Genomic DNA, 16,877 nt, shown 5'->3' on the forward strand with positions numbered 1-16,877 from the left:
TGCTTCTTTCCTTCTAGGGCCTCCCTGCCTCGCACCCCCCTGACGACTGGGGCATGTGTAGGAACTGGGCCCGGCAGCCCAGGGAGGCTACAGGACCACGGACCAGTGTGTGCCCCGGGGTAGCCCAGTTGCCAGGGCCGGCTGCCTGGCCCAGGAAAGATTATGTAATTTCCTCCCTTCTGGAGAAAGACACAAAAAACAAGGAGACAAGAACTCCATTTGAGTGTTTTTCCCCTTCTAGCCCAGTGACTTCTGAATGACTAGATTGCACATTCCTTAAGGGCAAGATTGGCAGCTGATTTATCTTTGTGTCCCACCCATCCAAAGCTCCTAGCTGGGGCCCCCTGGGAGCCTGGAAGAAGCTGCAAGGCCCCGGGACAGCTGCTTCCTGTGGTTATTTCATCTGTAGGCATGCCAGCCCACAGGTGGCCCAGCGCTTGGAGAGCATTTCTCCAATAAATGTTTAAATTGGAAGAGAAGGTGTCAAGGTTGGGAATGAACAAAACCTGCTTGGTCCCAAGCTAAAAGGAGGTCACAGCTATAGTGATTCTGAAGCAGCACTTGGACCATCCACTGGCAAGGCCTTGAAGCATCTGCAGTTTATGAAAGAATGGGCAGTACGCTCTGCCAGCAGATCCGCATACTGGTTAAAGAGCTAGCTTTTCAGACAAACAGACTTGAGTTCAAATCCTAGCTCTGTAACTTCCTAGTTGTGGGAACTTAGGCAAGTTACTCAATTTTTCTAGACCTCAGTGTCTTTGTGGAGACAACTACCCTATTACCCTGCCCCAATTATTGCAAGGATTATACAAAACTATACCTAAAGGTGCTTCAGCACAGGGTCTACCACTCAGTTAAGTGCATGGGAAGTAGGAGCTCTCATATTATCTTTGCTGTTATCTTATAAATGCAGCAGGCACAGTAGTCAGCAACCACTTGGGCCCAATTATTTACCATCCCTGGGAGACTGAACCTACCTTTTCATCTCTTTGCCTTGGCAGAAAGCAAGAACCAAGAATTCCAAACAGACCATTCATTTTCTAAGAATCAATATATTTTCTTCCTTTGAAATAAATACAAACCAGTTTGAAAGGTGGGGGAATCTATGGGAAGAAGGGAAGTGGGGACAGGCCCCTGTATTTTTTAGTACCAAATGACTCTGGCGCGACCCGGAAACGCAGTTACAAATGAGAATAATTTAAATTCTCCGCTAATTACAGTATTTACAACAGCAGGGGAGGGGGTCACCTAGTGCCCCTCTTCCGGGCTGGACAGACATCAATCCCACTGCTAGGCTGGGCAGATGCCCCCTCACCTTACCACCTCAGAGGCCTCAGGCCACTAGGCGGTTAGGGATTCTCCTGGCACGAGCAGGCATAGGTGATGGGATGGCCTGTTTTACGCAGTGTCCTAACCTTGGCCCACCACCCTGCGCTACAATGCCGTGAGGTCTCTGGAGCTTTCTGGCCTGTGGGACCTCCTCTCTCATTGCGTGGAGCCGCCATGGGCCCTTGGAGTGTTCTGTACAGTCCAGCTGCACTCAGGGCGGGAGGGACCTCCCCCACCCAGCTTCCCCTGAGACTGGCCCCAAGACCAGGAATGAGTCAGTGCAGAGGCCGGTGCCACTCCAGGACAGTGAGCAAAGGGAAGGAGGGAGGTGGCAGGGCACTGTGGGTTGGGTTGTGCTGGACAGTATCAATCACTATCGCTGGTCTCACTGCTCTGCTCGCCCTGCACCTTGCTGCGGTGCTGCAGAGCCCTGTGGTAGGCAATCTGTACTGACTTGCGGATGTTGGATTTGCGGCCTTCCAGCATCTTCTCCTTGTCGAGATCCTGGTTCACACCCAGAGGAACCAGCTTAGTCCTGGGCAGCCACTGCCTGTAGGATGAGGTGAGGATCAAATGAGTCATCTCTTATCTGTAGGAAAGTAACAAGCACCAGCCTTCTTCACTTGATCATTCATTCAGAACCACCTTCTGAGTGCCCAGTCTGGGCCAGGCTCTGGTGGGAATTACAGAAACCAAGAGAGGCAGTCCATGCCCTTAAGGAACTGCTTAGCCTAGTGATGAAAAAGCCCAGTCAACAGTCACACTGGGGGGTAACCACAGGGTATTTATGGGTGAAAAAAGGAGCCCTGACCTAACCTGAAATAGGTGCCCTGTCTTGTGGGCTCCAGGCAGACTAAACTGACAATAAATATCCTCTACAATTAACAAGAGCAAAAGACTACATACATAATGTGATGGAACAGGGATTCAGAGCCTGAAAGCTTCTGCCTGCTTTATCCCTGTCTTGTTACCATGGAGGCAGAGGTAGGAACACTAAGTCTAGAAGCCACTTTAGGTGGGGAGCCACCCCCACATTTATCACAGTCACTTGGTTTCTAGCTACAGCTGTCTGTCAGCTGCTGCTCACTCAGTCTCTCAGACTTGTGGACAAGACTTGCTCAAAGATCTAAGTCCTTCCCCCAATGACTTATAGATAGCCCAGTCTGTCTGTTGCTGGAGTTTTCTGGCAGCCTGCCCCCATACCCAGAGTTGCATCTGTGGCTGTGAGTCACACCAAATGCTCCACTCCTCCCTTACCAGGTTCGCTTGTTGTCAAAGAAGAGGACGAGGTAGAGATGCTCTCGGGCTTCCTGGGTCATTTGTTCCCCAAGTTTCAGCACCTCCAGTGGGGGCACAGGGATGGGAACCCCATGGTGGAACATACCTTCCCGGGGCATCTTTGGATCAATGATCTAAGGGTGTAATAAGACCTTGGTTTAGTTCAGTCTCCTTCCCCAAGGCTTACCCTATCCAAGAATTTCCAGATTACCTCTGAAGTGGAGACAGAAAAAGATTATCATACAACTAGGGCTGCAATGCTCACCCTTGGCTTCTTCCCAGGCTGAACTATTTCAGAGCCCAAGGGCCAAAGGGAAGAAAAAGAGAAAGATGGAGCAACTAACCAGGGACCTCTCAGTGTCTGTCTGCCAAATACCTCTGTGTTCTGCTGCTCAGCAGAGAGTAGGAAAAGTCTGCTAATTCTGAGTCTGTGTCATGAGGTTAGAAGGCAAGAGGTATGACAAAAAAAAAGCAGAAGCCTACCAGAGCTGGGTACGATGGATACCCTCGGCATTTGGCCCACACCAGGTCCAGAGCATCCAGGGGGGAGTCCTCATCCTCTGACAGCCAGCCAGCTCCACGGCCCAGACTCTTCCTCACCACTTCACAGGAATGGGAGAGAGGGGGCGGATCAGCAGCCAGGGGGCTGATAAGGCCCTGACACTGAGCCCCCGGCATCCCTGGCTTTGGGCGGGCGTACTTACTGCTGTGGCCCACGCCGCGGCCAGTGCCCACGGAGTAGGCCTCATTCTCAGTGCCTGAGGTGTCTTCACTGCTGTCCTCTGGGAATGTGCCCCGAGAGAAGGAGGGCTTGCCCCGGCCTTGTTTTGAGGGCGTTGTGCTGTGGACAAACCAGAAACTCAACTCAAAGAATGGGAAGATGTAGGGGGAATGCCATGGTGGGTATCCTCTCTTCTCTAAGCCCCCAGGGTCTAAGACTTCTGGAAAGCAGAGGCTAACTGAAGAATTTCAAACTCACAGCCCTCAGGGACTTGGGGTTGATATGACTGACGTGGGCTGGAATTAGCAGTAGTGATGCCCTATCTTAAGGCAACACTAGTCAGAATTGAAGATGTGGGTATATGCTACTCAGCCAGATCTGATTTTTAAAGAGAATACAGAAACTGGGAATTTTATATGGTACTTCTGGATTCACTAAAAAAAAACAACAACAACAAAAAAACCATGCCGGCCAAACAAAATACGTCTGCAGGACAAATCCAGGCCACAAGGCATCAGTTTATGCCCTCTGTTCTAAAATATGGGCTTAACCCTGGATGGTCCCCTGTGTTCCATTAGGGTGACAGTCTCAACTATTCCATTTATTTTGCAGAGAACCTTTGGCTTGAGCCACCTTAATCTAAGCTGGGACGGCTGCCACCGCACTCCCCGTAAGGAAATCTGGAAGGGCATCCCGGAGGCAGGCCTGATCTGGAGGGCTGGTACCTGGTCCGGTCTGAGGCAGCGCTGCTGCTGCTGCTGCTGCTGGACTCAGAGTCGGAGCTGCTCCGGGGAAGGCTGCAGTCATTACGGTATACCAAGAAACTCTTCTTTACTGGCTGGTTTCCACCGCTGAAGCCATTGGCTGGTAAGTCTTGGTTGGGGGGAGGGGGAGGAGGGAAGGAATCGGTCAGGAAGATGTAGATCAGAGATCTACTGGGGATAAGAGGGGCTTAGAGCTTGGCTTTCCCTTCTGTGCTGGAAAATTCCTCCAACCTTGGCCAGCAGAGCTAGTGCTGGGCAGTGTCCACCACAGCTGGCCACAGCCCTGCCCCACCCCTCACACTTCCCTTGGCAGTTATTGGCCTTAGGACACAAATGGCTTAAAGGGCAGGAGATTCCCCAACGAGGATAAGAAGAGAAAAGGTAAAGTGATACAATGGAGGGGGCCCTGGATGGGAATCAAGCTGGGTCAGTGTCTCTGGGCTTCAGTTTCCCCATCTGTAAAACGGAGGAATTAAAGGATTCCTAAGGGTCCTTATAGCACTGACATACTACGGGCAAATAAGGGATAGGTGGGAGTTATATTGGAAAGAATGGCAGCTCTGCTAACTCTACTGGGGGGCTGGGTGAAGGAGAGGCTCACCCATTGGGGGGTCTTCTGTGGATTTATCACTGTCGCTGTCTGAACTCGAACTGGGCCGAGGGCTCCTACCCCGCTTGCGCTGACGCAGGGAGCCCATGATGGGGAGCTGGGGGGGCCCCACAGGACTGCCTCCGTGGCTGGGGGTCATCTGGCTCTCCCGGTTTTTGGGGGGCCGGCCCGGCCTCTTGGGCGGTCCAGCTGTCTTCGGGTTCTTTTTGGAGAACAGAACTGAGGTTCTCCTGCCCACCTCATGTGCGGGGGTTGAGGACATGTTGGGACCCAGGCCTGGAGCAGAGAAAGAGAGAAGGAGAGTTGGTGAGGGGCCTGGTATGGGAAGGGCATATGTCCAGGGTATGCCCTGGGTGTGTAGGACTGTAAGTCCAGCTAGACTTGAGGAGATAATTTGAGGGGCAGGAAGCTGGGAACATTGTCTCACACAAAGAGCCAGAGAGGCAGCTAAGAGGCCCCTAGTTGGGGAATGAGGGGAAAGTGCAGCTAGCTGTGCAGGAGGGACCTCTGCCCAGGGGATGGCAGGGGCCAAGAGTCTGCTGCAGAGTCAAAGTCTGGCTGGCCTTGGGGTCTACCACGCCATGGGGTTCAGACCTTTGCTTGTCTCCTGGCTGCTGCTCTCCTCGGCGGCACTGTCCGTCTGCCCATCCTTGTCACAGCCTGCTGGGTGGGGTGTCAGGCTGCCCCGGCTGGAGGGGCCATGCCGCTCAGGCCCATCCCGTCCAGTTTCCCGCTGGTGGGCTAGCTTCCGCCGCAAGGCCGTCATCTCTTTCTTGATCATCTTTGCACGCCGTGAGCGGCCCACGCTCTGCTTGCTGGCATTCACCTCATCCAGCCGCTCGAGCAACAACTTCAGCTGCTCTTCCACTGGCAGGTGCTTTTGGTTCTCCAGTAAGACCAGCCTCTCTTCCTCTGCTGCTGGGGGTGGGGATGGGGGGAAAGGTCAGGCTCAGGGCAGCCCTCTGGGCCCCTTAAACCTGGGCAGGCAGCAAGAAACCCACTCTTCTCCCTTCCGCTTCTGACCAGGAACGGCTGTAAAACAGCAGCACCAAGATGTGGAATGGTGAGGATTGCTGTCCATTCACCTAGTCTGGCTTCCTGGACAGCATTCCTGGGGATAGCTTGCCACTGCTCAGCCTAGCTGCTTCCTGCCTATACTGCCTGCTCCCAGGAGGGGACTTTTGGAAAGCTGTTCATCCCTGGCATTGGCCTCTATGGGTGTGTGTGACTTTTCACCCACCATCTTCGGCATGGTGTGGGGCCTCGTCTCCAGCCAGGCTGTGGGGGATATGCATGCCCGTCTCAAAGTCAATGCCCATTTTTTCTGCCTGGCGCCGGGCCTGGCGGAGCACAGCACCACCCTGCTCACGGAGCCGCACTGCTGCCCGGTAGAAGATGGTGTCCTTGGCATTATACTTGAGGCAGTTGCTGACGATGAGGTTGAAGTCCTCCTCAAAATCATCAAAGTTCAGGTAGCGGTAAGCCTCCAAGTTCTGCTTCATGGTGAAAAAGTCCATAGGCTTTTTGATGTGGTCTAGGTAGTCAGGCACCTGGGAGGACACGGCAGGTGTAGCTAAGTGGAGGTATGCTCCTCACTCCCCCAAACCCCTGTTCCTCACAACACCCCCCTGGAATGTATCCAGCAAACTCCTCCCACCACAGTTAGAGGCAGGCCTACAGCTCAGGGGAAAGGAAAGCTGGATTCTAGTCCTGACTTTACTAGTCACAAGCTATGTGAACTTGGCAAGTCTGTTAACCTCTCTGGGCCTTCTTTTCCTCACCTGGAAAACAGTAATGAAATTACAGCTCTATCTACCTCCTAGAGCCACATGAGGCTTTAGCAAGAAAATGGCTACAGGAATCCTCTGGAAATACCACCACCTTGTATTCCTATAGCTCTTTTAACTTATCATTGACATTTATAGGAAGGCTGCTGCCTCAGGCTTCTCGTTTTATACCTTTTAGAGAGAAGAGTCTGCCAGTCAGGACCTAGGGCTTCAGAGATGGTTCTTTAGGTGCTGAGCCTTCTAAATTCTCCGTTCTAGGGTTCAGCACCTGGAAAGTGTCTTCCTGCCCTGGGATTATTCATTTGGCAGACTCAGTCCCTGCCTCTGGGGTAGGAGTGCAGATTGCCTCCTATTCTGGGCCTTGAGGTATGACAGGGACAAGACAGAGTCCAGGTGATGCATGTGGCTCCAGTCCATTCTGGAGCCCCAGAGCCACCAGCCCCTCTCTTCAAGGCCCCCTCCTAGTCCCTGGCCCAGACCTGCAGCAGGGGTCCAACTGGGAGAGGAACAGAAAGAAGGTGGGGTGAGGGGAAGGGATTCTTACTTCGTCCAATTCGGTTACCTCAGACAGAGGGACCGGCTCGCTGAAGATGTTGCCTGTATCCTTCTCTTGGAGTTGCTCCAAGGTTTTTCGAAGGAGGATGAGGAACGGGGTCAGCTGCATCTCCATGGCGATCTGCTGGACCTTGATCTGACACACACAAAGGCCCAATCAGCCAGGCCTGGGCCAGTCCCTTGGCAGAGAGGTCTGAGGAGATGGTTGCAGCTGATTTGGGAACTCGCCTTCCTTCCACCCCCTGCAGCTAGGTTTACGTGACCACTCTGGACTTTCCCTCTCTTAACACCCAACACCAGCTACCTGCCTCACATAATTTAGGATTCCGTTCACACTCTCCTGTGACATTCTGCTTTCAGTGAGCCTGAGAGCACACTGAGCTCTAGGAGACTTGACTCCAGCATCATCCCTGTTGCTTCCCGGGCAAGAGACACATGCTTTTTCTCTGTTTTCGGTTTTCCCAGATCTGCTTTCCCCACCATAAAAAAGAGTTGGCTCAGGAGTCTCACCGTCTCCCTTTTGAGTTTCTCCCGCTTGCGGATCAGCTCCACCAGCAGCCGTGCTCGCTCCAGGTCATGCCGAAGCCGCTGCCAGGACTTAAGCTGTTCTTTGAGGGCCCAGTTCTTATCCTCAGAATCTCTCTGTAGATGCAAAAGGGAGATCAGGAGATGATGAGAGAGCCAGAGGGAAGGAGAGCCCTGTAAACTGGGATCAAGGGCAGGTAAAGCCAAAGGAGGGAGCAGAGTGACTTATTGGCAGGCTCGCCAACTGAAGTCGGTGCTTGGAATGTGCATGTTGTGAATGAATGGATGAACACCTAGGAACAATGTGTTTCTGTAAGGGTTGCATCCTGAGCCTGGTTTGAGGGTTAGCTTAAAGGAGGAAAAAGCCCAAGCCCTCAGACACTGGAAACTACAGTCACAAATCTCAGTCCTCGTCCCCCCGGCACTGGCTCCTAGCACCCACAGGGAATCTGACACAGTACCCCGACTTGGTCACAGTTCCTCTGAGACTGCAGGTGCGTCTGCAGGCGACGCAGCAGTGGGACCCCGTTCCGTGACTGCCGCTTCAGCGTCCAGTAGCTGTGCAGCCTCTGCATGAACTGGCTCTTCCTTTGGATGGTCAGGCGGTTAGTGATTTTACTGAGCCTAGGAAGCAGGGGAGCAAAGAGAAAAAAACTCTTGGGGCCTGATTTTCTTAAGCAGAACAGGGGTCTCTGGCCAGTGAGAGTTTCTGAGTGGGGCTGAATAGGGACTTTATCTACTGTCAAAAAGGCCTGTAACACTGGGCTTAAAGCACAGAAAAGCAAACGGAGCCATCAACGGCCTTCAGTGGACAGGAAGCCAAGCTCCCAGCACTAAGCCAGATCCCAAACCCTGTTCACCAAGGGGGTCAGGGAGCTTGGCCCCTATGAGTGCTCTTGTCACTGAAGCCCAGAGTTCTATCTGACCCTGGGAGACCCAACTCAGACTGAGCCTGGGAGGCTTTTAAGATGCAGTACTACTGCACAGCAGTAAACTACAGGAAATCGGCTAGAGAGCGCAAGAGAAAGTCAAAAACATCACAGCCCTCATTTGGACTTATTTGTGGCGGTAACCATTTCACAACTCCTTGCGTGTTTCCTTCCCCCTTTTTTGTTCCACTTTTCCCTTCAGAGTCAGACAACTACTTCTGTTGGGCTGGGGCTATTCTATCTTTTCTCCCAACTTAAACCACACCATCAAAATGGAAGGCAGTTTAAAACACCTGTTAGCTCTTCCAGATGAAGTTTCTGGTTCCTAATGTAAAAGTCAAGTGACCTGCTAGATCTAACTTCTTCTGAAATTGTTTTTGTTGTTTTTTAAAAATTTTTCTATGTAGCTCCTGATGGGAAGAAGATAACACAACCCTATTACTCCACTCGGGGGGCTGTCAGTCTCCAACACAACTTCGTCCCACAGCAGCCTGTCCACATACCTGTGTGGCGGGATGCAGGGCACAGACACCACAGGTGCCGCCGCCCGCTTCTCTGCCAGGATCTTCCTCGCCTTCTTCATCTTGATCCGGGACTTGGCCTTGGCTTTCTTGACCTTCTCTGAGCTCCAGCTCTTACCCTCATCCTCCTCCTCATCCTCCTCCTCCTCCCCCTCACTGTGGGACAGGGCAGGCAGGCGGCGTGCTGACCCTGGGGGGGTGTGGATGTCGCAGTAGGCAGTCTTGCGGACGCTGAAGGAGGTACCATTAGCACCTGTCTCCCGCACAGGCTCCATCTTCATGTAAAGGCCGGCCTGCTGGGCACATGTCACATGGAAGGCTGTGTAGCAGTTGGCCTTGTGGCACTGGATGCAGGCCCCTGAGCCCCGCTGTTTGCAAATGTAGCAGGTCAGCTTCCAGCGAGCTGGTGGGATGTGCTCGATGCTGTCGATGGGCTCCAGGAAGACCGTGTTGGCAAAGCAGACCTCAGGGATCCACAGGGCACACACCACATGGGCCCAGCGCCCATCATCTGTCTGCTTGAAGGCACCACCCTTGTTGGGGCACAAGGCGCAGTCCACAGCACGGGAGGGTGACTGCAGACAGCGGCGGCACAACCACTGGCCCTCAGGGATGTAGGGGACACCGTAGCACTCCTGGTGCACAGCCAGGTTGCACATGTCACAGAAGAGGATGACGTTGCTGTTCTGGCACTCACCATCATTGCAGATACAGCACACAGCATCCTCATCCACTAGCGCATTGGGGTCGCCTTTATTGTGGCTCTCAAAGTAGGACTCTTTCTCCAGCCGGTCCATTAAGTACTCAAAGATCTCCTGTGGAATGGGACTCACACCCTCCGTCTTCCGCCGCTCGTTCATGATATCCAGCCAGATGTAGTCCTCCTCGTCCATGTCATACTCCACCTCCTCATCCAGCTCCTCCGCTGACTTCTCGATGTACCTGCAGTGCACACAGGCAGCTCGGCATCACATGGTTGAGCCTTCCCTCCCTTAGAGACAACGGGCTCAGGTGCTGAGCGCTTACTCTATTCCAGGCCTGTGCCTTCACATGTGTCGTCTCATTCTACCCTCAACTCAATCCCAGGTACTACCGGTCCTACAGTCATTCCTGTTTTGCAGAAAAGGAAACCTAACCTTTGGGGAGGTTAATTCACCTGCCCTAGCCCTCTGTCTCTTGTGAAAGTGGTAGAGCTGAGAGATGAACCAAGGCCTGCCAATTCTAAAGCTCATGTCCCAGCGGCTACATTGTCTCCTTCAAGGTGCAGAGGCTCAGCCAGACCCCTGAAGGGACAAGGGTGGTGAGCTAGGACCCATTACTGGGGTGGTCTGGGTAATGGTGCAAAGTCAGGGGAAGGAAGGTCCTCAGTTATCACCTGCAAATTATATGTAAGTTATTTTAGCACTAGCTGGCCGTGTCCCTGAATGGAGCTGCTGTGGGTCTTCTGCTGGTGCGAGCATCAGCTCAGGGCTCCTTCAAACTCTGGGTAGTCTTTGCTCTCTGAAAAGCCTTAGGAGATGAGTCAGAATAGGTAAGATTTACTGAGCAGTTACTGTGAGCTAGGCACGGTGCTAAGTTATCACATTTATTTTCCCCACAGCCATAGGGTCAGTGTTCTTAATACCCTCACTTTGTAGGTGAGGAGACTGAAGCTCTGAGAAGTTAATTAACTGCCCAACACAGACAGGCCACACAAGCAGGAATGGCAGAGCAAGGATTCAAACTCCACCCTTTGGCACGCACGGGGCCAGCGGGACTGGAGCAGAGGGCTGCTCCACATGCCTGGGGTACAGAGCAGACTCCCCACCCTCGGCCACGCGTGCACGCTCTAGGCGACCTGATTCCCACCCTGCACAGCTACAGGGAGCTATGATGGAAAAAACAGGGCTTCGGCTTCTAAGAAACCTGGGTTTAGATCCTGGCTCTGCTACTTTGTGACCTTCAGGACATCCGTGCTCTTTTCTGAACCTGTTTTATCGATGGTAGAATGAGGATAACACTGCTTACTCCCAAAGACACTGTCAGGATTAAATGGAACTACAAAAACAAGCGGGCTCAATCAAGTGGCACATAGCAGGCCCTAGATAAAATGTTAGTTCCTGCCGCTCCTGTCTCCTGTCCACAAGGAAAATGGGGCTCTGGGGAATAGAGCAGGCCAAGAGGGCAAGGGCCCCAGAGCCACGGTCTACACGACCGCAGGCCAGGGAGCTAACCACCTCGGGCCTTGGTTTCTGTATCTGTAAGGAGGTGATGCTAACCTTAACCTCTTTCATGCACTGTTGTGAACATTAAACGAGTTAATACAGGTAGAATGCTTAGAACAGTACCTGGCATGAAGCAAGTACTCAATTTATCTTAGCTTTGTCATTAGTTTTTGCATACCTCTGACCTACCTTGCCTTGTACTGTACTGTTCATATGTCTTAACTTCTCCACTGCTGGACAGAGGCAGGGACCATGTCTGATTCACCACACAGAAAGAGGCACTCAGTTGTTCACTTGAAAGGCATTTTGGGGGTGGAAGAAAGGAGAGACTAAAATGCTAAAATGCTATGTCTCTCAGAAGCAGCGCCTTCCTTAGTCCTTTACCTCTTCCCCAAGATGGCTTTAATGTTTTCATCCTTGAAAAAGGGTGTGGCTCAGGGCTAGTGTGAACCATCTGGTCCCTTCCAGGCCTTGGCACCTGCTCTCAACCTCTTTTCTGCCATGGCATACGTGACATTACATGGTGGTGCATAACACACTCCCACGGTGCACCCAGATTACAGGCTGCAGCACAGACAAGGTAGGCTACATGTTATGTACAATTCCTGGCACACCAGCTGACACTCCGCCCTCTCTCTCCCCCTCAAGAAAGCACATCAGATGCGAGCAAGAGAAAATGGTATTATTAGAGAGATGACCTCAAATCTTCTCAAATTTATATAAAAAGCAAATCATTTCCAAAACAGGCAGTTCTGCTAACAGTAGCAACAAATTACATGCAACACACCTCCCAACTGATTGCAGTGCACCAGCTGAGAACTGCTGCCTGGAGAACAGATCTGATCCCCAGGAGGAAAGAGTGAATCTGAGTGGAGGGAGGAAGAAAAGGAGCAAAAGGAGATGAGCTGGGCTGCTTATCAGAGCACAGAGCACACTGAAGAGCCATCAGGAGGGAGGGCAGGCCCAGAGAGGGGTGAGCATGGCAGTCAGGACCAAAAGAGAGGAGAGACAGTGGAAAGCCAGAAGGAGCTGGAGCTGGGGTGGACAGACCAAAGAACAGAAGAGAGGAAGGGGAGACTGGCTGATGTGCAAATGGGGTGAGAGGAAGGCGACACACTGGGCCAAATCACTTGGGTTCCCAAAGATTTGCTTAAAAAGAAGTGAGATTTAATATAATATCATGTGGGTTGCGCTTTTGGTAAAAACTACTTTTCACATAAGAACCTTTACAACAAGCCCTTCTCAGAGATCAGGCCTTCTGATTAGCTGTTACCAAAGACTGCTGCTTAACTAACTCATCCGAACGCCCTCTTTGCCTTGGATGCCAAGACTCTCAGGGAGAAGTTTCACACTTGGTTTTTATTCCATCCTTCCGCTAGGGTTTCTGTATATAGTTTCACCACCATACTTCCCCAACTCCTTCATTTTTTACCTCATGTCAAAGGAATTTAGCCTTATGCCTGTGATTTTATTAGGAGCCACTGTGACTAATTTTTGGAAGGAAGTAGGGTACCAAGAAAAAATTAAGTGAAACAAATAAAAGGGTCCTTGGAGAAGTACAAAACATAGGTGACAAAAATACTGCTTACACATGCTAAAGAATGGGTGACAGTAATAGAACAAGGAATAAGAAAACTACTTCTGCAGATTTACAAATCACTTTTAGGACCTTATGAAGTCAGTGTCCCTAGTCTTGCACCTATAGGCTGGCAGAGGAAAGCTACACCTCCTCTGCAGCTGGGGTCACCAGACCAGCAGAAGACAGATGCCTTTCCCAAGGTCACACAGTGATGGAACAGAAAGGGTCAGGAAAAAAATAACTGGAGCTTCTGCTACTGTGGACATAGTGCAGCTTTGGAGTCAGAGGAACCTGGGTTTGAACCTGGTTCAGTATCTACCGGCACGTGACTTTTGGTAGGTCTGGTCCATTTTCTCATCTGTGAAATGAGAATACCCACCTGAGTAACTTGTGAGAAGAGAAAAGGGCCACCCCGCGCAGGGCACGCAGCCGTGCACGGTAAGTGCCACCGTCATTAGCTGGGGCACTTTTCCTCTCACTGCCTGGCAGGCCCAGTGTGCTTCTGCTACCCTCTATCCCAGCCACTCTGTGAGCTGCTGCCTGTCACCTGTCTTTGCCTCCTGAGCCCTGCTTGACCAGTTCTCCAGAGTCGGGAGGTGGAGGGGGCCTTACCGGTAGTAAGAGGTCGGCCGGGGCGGGGCATCAGGGGTGTCCTGCTCCAGCTCCCGGTACACCACCTCGGGCAGCTTGGGCGTGGTGCTCGCAGAAGCATTGTGGTGGTGGTGGTGGTTGGAGTCCTTGCGCTTCTCCTTGTTCTTATGCTTGCCTGACTTGGGAGTAGCAGCCGGCGTCTCGGTGTTCTCCTTATTGCTGCCGTTCTCAGGGGCCTCCTCGGGGGCCTCCTCATCCTCTGACACCACATCCAGGTTGTCAAAGATGCTGATGCGGTGGACGCGGCCGTGCAGGTCCACCTCCACCATGCGCTGGGCCTGTGCGTAGCTCATCACCTCACGGCCGGGTGACTGGGATACCTCTGAGGGGCTAGGCGACTGCTTGTTGGCCGGGCGTGACTGGCGTCCCTTCTTCTTGTGCTTGCGGAGTGGAGTCTGCTGTGGGGGCGGTGGGTTGTCGTGGTCATAGTGGTACAGGTGGTACTCAATACCGCTGTAACTCTTGTAGACCTTGCGGCAGGTCTCCACTGGGCATTCATAGGGCGGCTTAGTTGCCCGCAAGTTGTGGCAGAAAGTCTTCACGTCAAAGTCCACCCCCATGCTGTCACATCTAGAATGTACAGATCAATTAGCATTGGCCTGGGGAAGACTGCTTGGCTGCCCACTCCAATCTCTCCAGCCCTCCCTCTCCTCAAGGGTCCTGGCCAGCATCTCCAAATGCCATCTCCACACCATGGCCACAGTCTGAGCCTTATCACCTCTTGCCTGGCCATCCTCTACAGCATCTCCAAATGCCATCTCCTCCACACCATGGCCACAGTCTGAGCCTTATCACCTCTTGCCTAGCCATCCTGCCCTATGTCTCAGTTCTAGCCTCATCTCACATAATGTGTCCAGAATGATCTTTCTACCAAGTAGCAATGATCATGTGAGCCTCTTGATTAAAAGTCTCCTGATGCTCCCCACTTACTTCAAGATAATATCCAAGCTCCTTACGGTGATATTCGGGGTGTTCTTTTCACTGTCTGGCCCTAGTTCTCCTTTCGAGATTCTTCTTTTCACCAGTTACAGCTGTACTTCCGTCCACCCAGGGCAAACTGCCATTCCCTGAATGTTATAACTTCTTATTCCTTCAAGATGATCTCTATTTAGAATGCCTTCTATCTTCTCTGATTGGTGACCTCCTACTCATTCTTCAAAACCTAGCTCAAATGTCACTTCTTCTGTTATTACTTCTTTGTCTCTCCCATGGGGAGCTGTGTTTCCACATGGTTTCATTCTCACCTCCTCCATGGCATCACCACAGCGGAAGTTCTCTGTCTCTTCCTGTTAAGACTGGAGGCTGTGCAGTGCAGACACTGAAACCTACCCATCTCTGTATTTCCAGTGCCTGGCATGTAGTGTAGTTCTGGCAAATGAATAAATAACCTGTTGAATGAATAGCTAAATGGGAAGATCACCAGATCTGGAGCTGAGAGTGATGGCTGAAGGCTAGTGTCAGCCCATATAGAAGCATGAATGGGTAGCCAATGATGTGGTCCTGGGCTCCAGCAGAAATCACTGGGTTATAGAAAACATTAGTTCATTTCTGAGGTCTTGAGGGTAAGCCTATGCCCTGGCCCTGGGAGTGGTACCAGGCCCAAGGGTACGAACAGGAACATGACAATCTGGGCACACTCAGCTCCATGCTGGTCCCCAAAGCCCTCCCTTCCTCCTCTCCTCCTTTCCTGGATGAGTGGAGTCAGCAGATGGCACCAGCCCCCAGGAAGCCCAGCTTGGTCAGAGACTGCCCCAATTTCTCCAGGCCTAGTTGAGTTCAACAATTTAACTATGAGCTTGGCACCATTCCAGGCAAAGCCACCCCTGAGCTCCCTGAATAACAGTGACCCTTCTTGGCCCCTCTCCTGCGACTTAACCAATCTAGTGAGCTGTTCCAGCCTCTCTGGTAAAACCCCTGATTGCCCTATCAGTAAAACTACTCCTTTAACTCCAACTTGCTCCTACATTCTACCTGCAGCTGTGTCTTTAAACACAAACCAATCAAAGGCACAAACAAGCTTTCCTCTTTCAACGATGGGTCCCTGGTGAACGCAGCAGCTCTGCTACCCTGGCTCCCTAGGCAGCACAGAGTCCCCGGCAAATGTCCCGCTGGGACTCAGCAGCAGAAGCACAGAGGAGAAACACGGGAATTTAGATCTGAAAGCCCGTGGGGAGGGCCCCAGGCCCTAGAGTATGGCGGTGGCATCTGGCCCAGGAGCTCAGAGGGCTGGAGGAAGTAGGGGGCGGAGGCCAGAGGGATCAGGCTAGGCCCAGGAGGTGCCCGCAGCCCTCTCCCGGATGCGGCTACGTTTCCCCTTTGTCGAAGTGTAACAAGTTAAACAAGGCTCCCCTCCTGCCATTGGCCCAGGCAGCCCCGAAGGATACACTGTAGCCCCGGGATGCCGGCTGCGAACCAATGCACTGTCAGTTCTCTGGGCCAGAGTCGCCCGAGGGACACTCGGGCCGGGCAGCTCAGTGTGCGCCCCACGAAAGTAGCCTACCCCTTCCCCTCTGGCCACTCCCGCCCTGGTCCCAGGCCCGCACTCACCGGCCACCTCGAGTCCGGGCTCATCGCCGGGGACGCCCGCCGGGGCTCCGACCCCACTTGGGGAGGCCGGCGGGGAAAGACGGGGCGGGGAGAGGAGCCCCAACTCCAAAGACTGCAGACCTAGCCACCCTGGCCCCCTGCCGCCCCACGCTCTGGCCCGGCTCCCCGGGATTCCCGCGCTGACCCCTGCCGCTCCCAGTCCCGCCGGCGCCCCGGTGTCTCAATTCCGGCGGCCGCCGCCCTTTTCGAGAGCCCCTAAGTAGCTCGGTCTCGGGACCCGGCGCCGCCGGAACAATGGAGGTTCCCGGAGGCAGCGCGGGGACGGCGGCGGCTGAGACGGTGGCGGCAAAGGCAGTGGCAGCGGCGGCGGCAGCAGCGGCGGCGACGGCGTCTGCGCAGGGTAAACGCGGCGCCGCGGCGCTGCCGAGCTGCACTTTCGCCACAGATCCCCGCCCGCCCACTGAGGCTCGAGAGGCCATTCTCCGAGATTCGGAAGGGCCCCTGGACACTCCACAGGGCTTTTCCAGCACCTCCATCTCAGAGTTGAGTTTCTGGAGACTGAAGTCCCGGTACTCGGTATCCGGAGTGGTCGGGCCGTTTGTAGCGAATCTGCGGCCACGGACGGTGAGCGCGGGACTAGGCGTGAGGAGCCCGCCCTTCTCCCTTCCCCCTCTGCCTCCTCCCTCCCTCCTCCCTCCCTCCTGCTGGCGCCGCGGCTGCGGTAGGGACCTGGCCTTGGTCTCCGAGGGAGGCGGCGAGGCGGGGCCGGAGCTACGGGGCGGGGTTGGGGGCAGGGCCAGGAGCAAGAGGGACGCGGGCTAGAGCCTAAGGGAGACCCGGAGTTATGGGTAGGGGCGGGGCGGGGTTGGAAGAGAAT

General features: G+C 53.4%; 1 protein-coding gene across 8 annotated transcripts; it reads right to left on the bottom strand.

Moving 5' to 3' along the window:
• Positions 1 to 1,032: 1,032 nt before the first annotated feature.
• BRPF1 (bromodomain and PHD finger containing 1) lies at positions 1,033 to 16,398 on the bottom strand. 8 transcript variants are annotated; one of them, XM_010984964.3, is made up of 14 exons: positions 16,001 to 16,397; positions 13,415 to 14,023; positions 9,002 to 9,961; positions 8,031 to 8,193; positions 7,555 to 7,686; positions 7,034 to 7,180; positions 5,943 to 6,252; positions 5,297 to 5,620; positions 4,694 to 4,978; positions 4,054 to 4,201; positions 3,312 to 3,448; positions 3,091 to 3,209; positions 2,587 to 2,741; positions 1,033 to 1,879 (listed from the first exon to the last, which is right to left on the bottom strand). In XM_010984964.3, exons 2-14 carry the CDS (start codon positions 14,011 to 14,013, stop codon positions 1,696 to 1,698), a joined length of 3,663 nt encoding a protein of 1,220 aa, XP_010983266.1. In that variant the 5' UTR covers positions 14,014 to 14,023; positions 16,001 to 16,397; the 3' UTR covers positions 1,033 to 1,695. The 8 variants fall into 8 exon arrangements, with proteins under 8 accessions (XP_010983266.1, XP_031326691.1, XP_031326690.1 ...); XM_031470831.2 differs by having other exon boundaries at positions 5,297 to 5,617; positions 7,052 to 7,180; positions 16,001 to 16,396; XM_031470830.2 differs by having other exon boundaries at positions 7,052 to 7,180; positions 16,001 to 16,396.
• Positions 16,399 to 16,877: the final 479 nt, after the last annotated feature.

This window comes from Camelus dromedarius, chromosome 17 (assembly GCF_036321535.1).
Source record: "Camelus dromedarius isolate mCamDro1 chromosome 17, mCamDro1.pat, whole genome shotgun sequence".
NCBI classification, from domain to species: Eukaryota; Metazoa; Chordata; class Mammalia; order Artiodactyla; family Camelidae; genus Camelus; species Camelus dromedarius.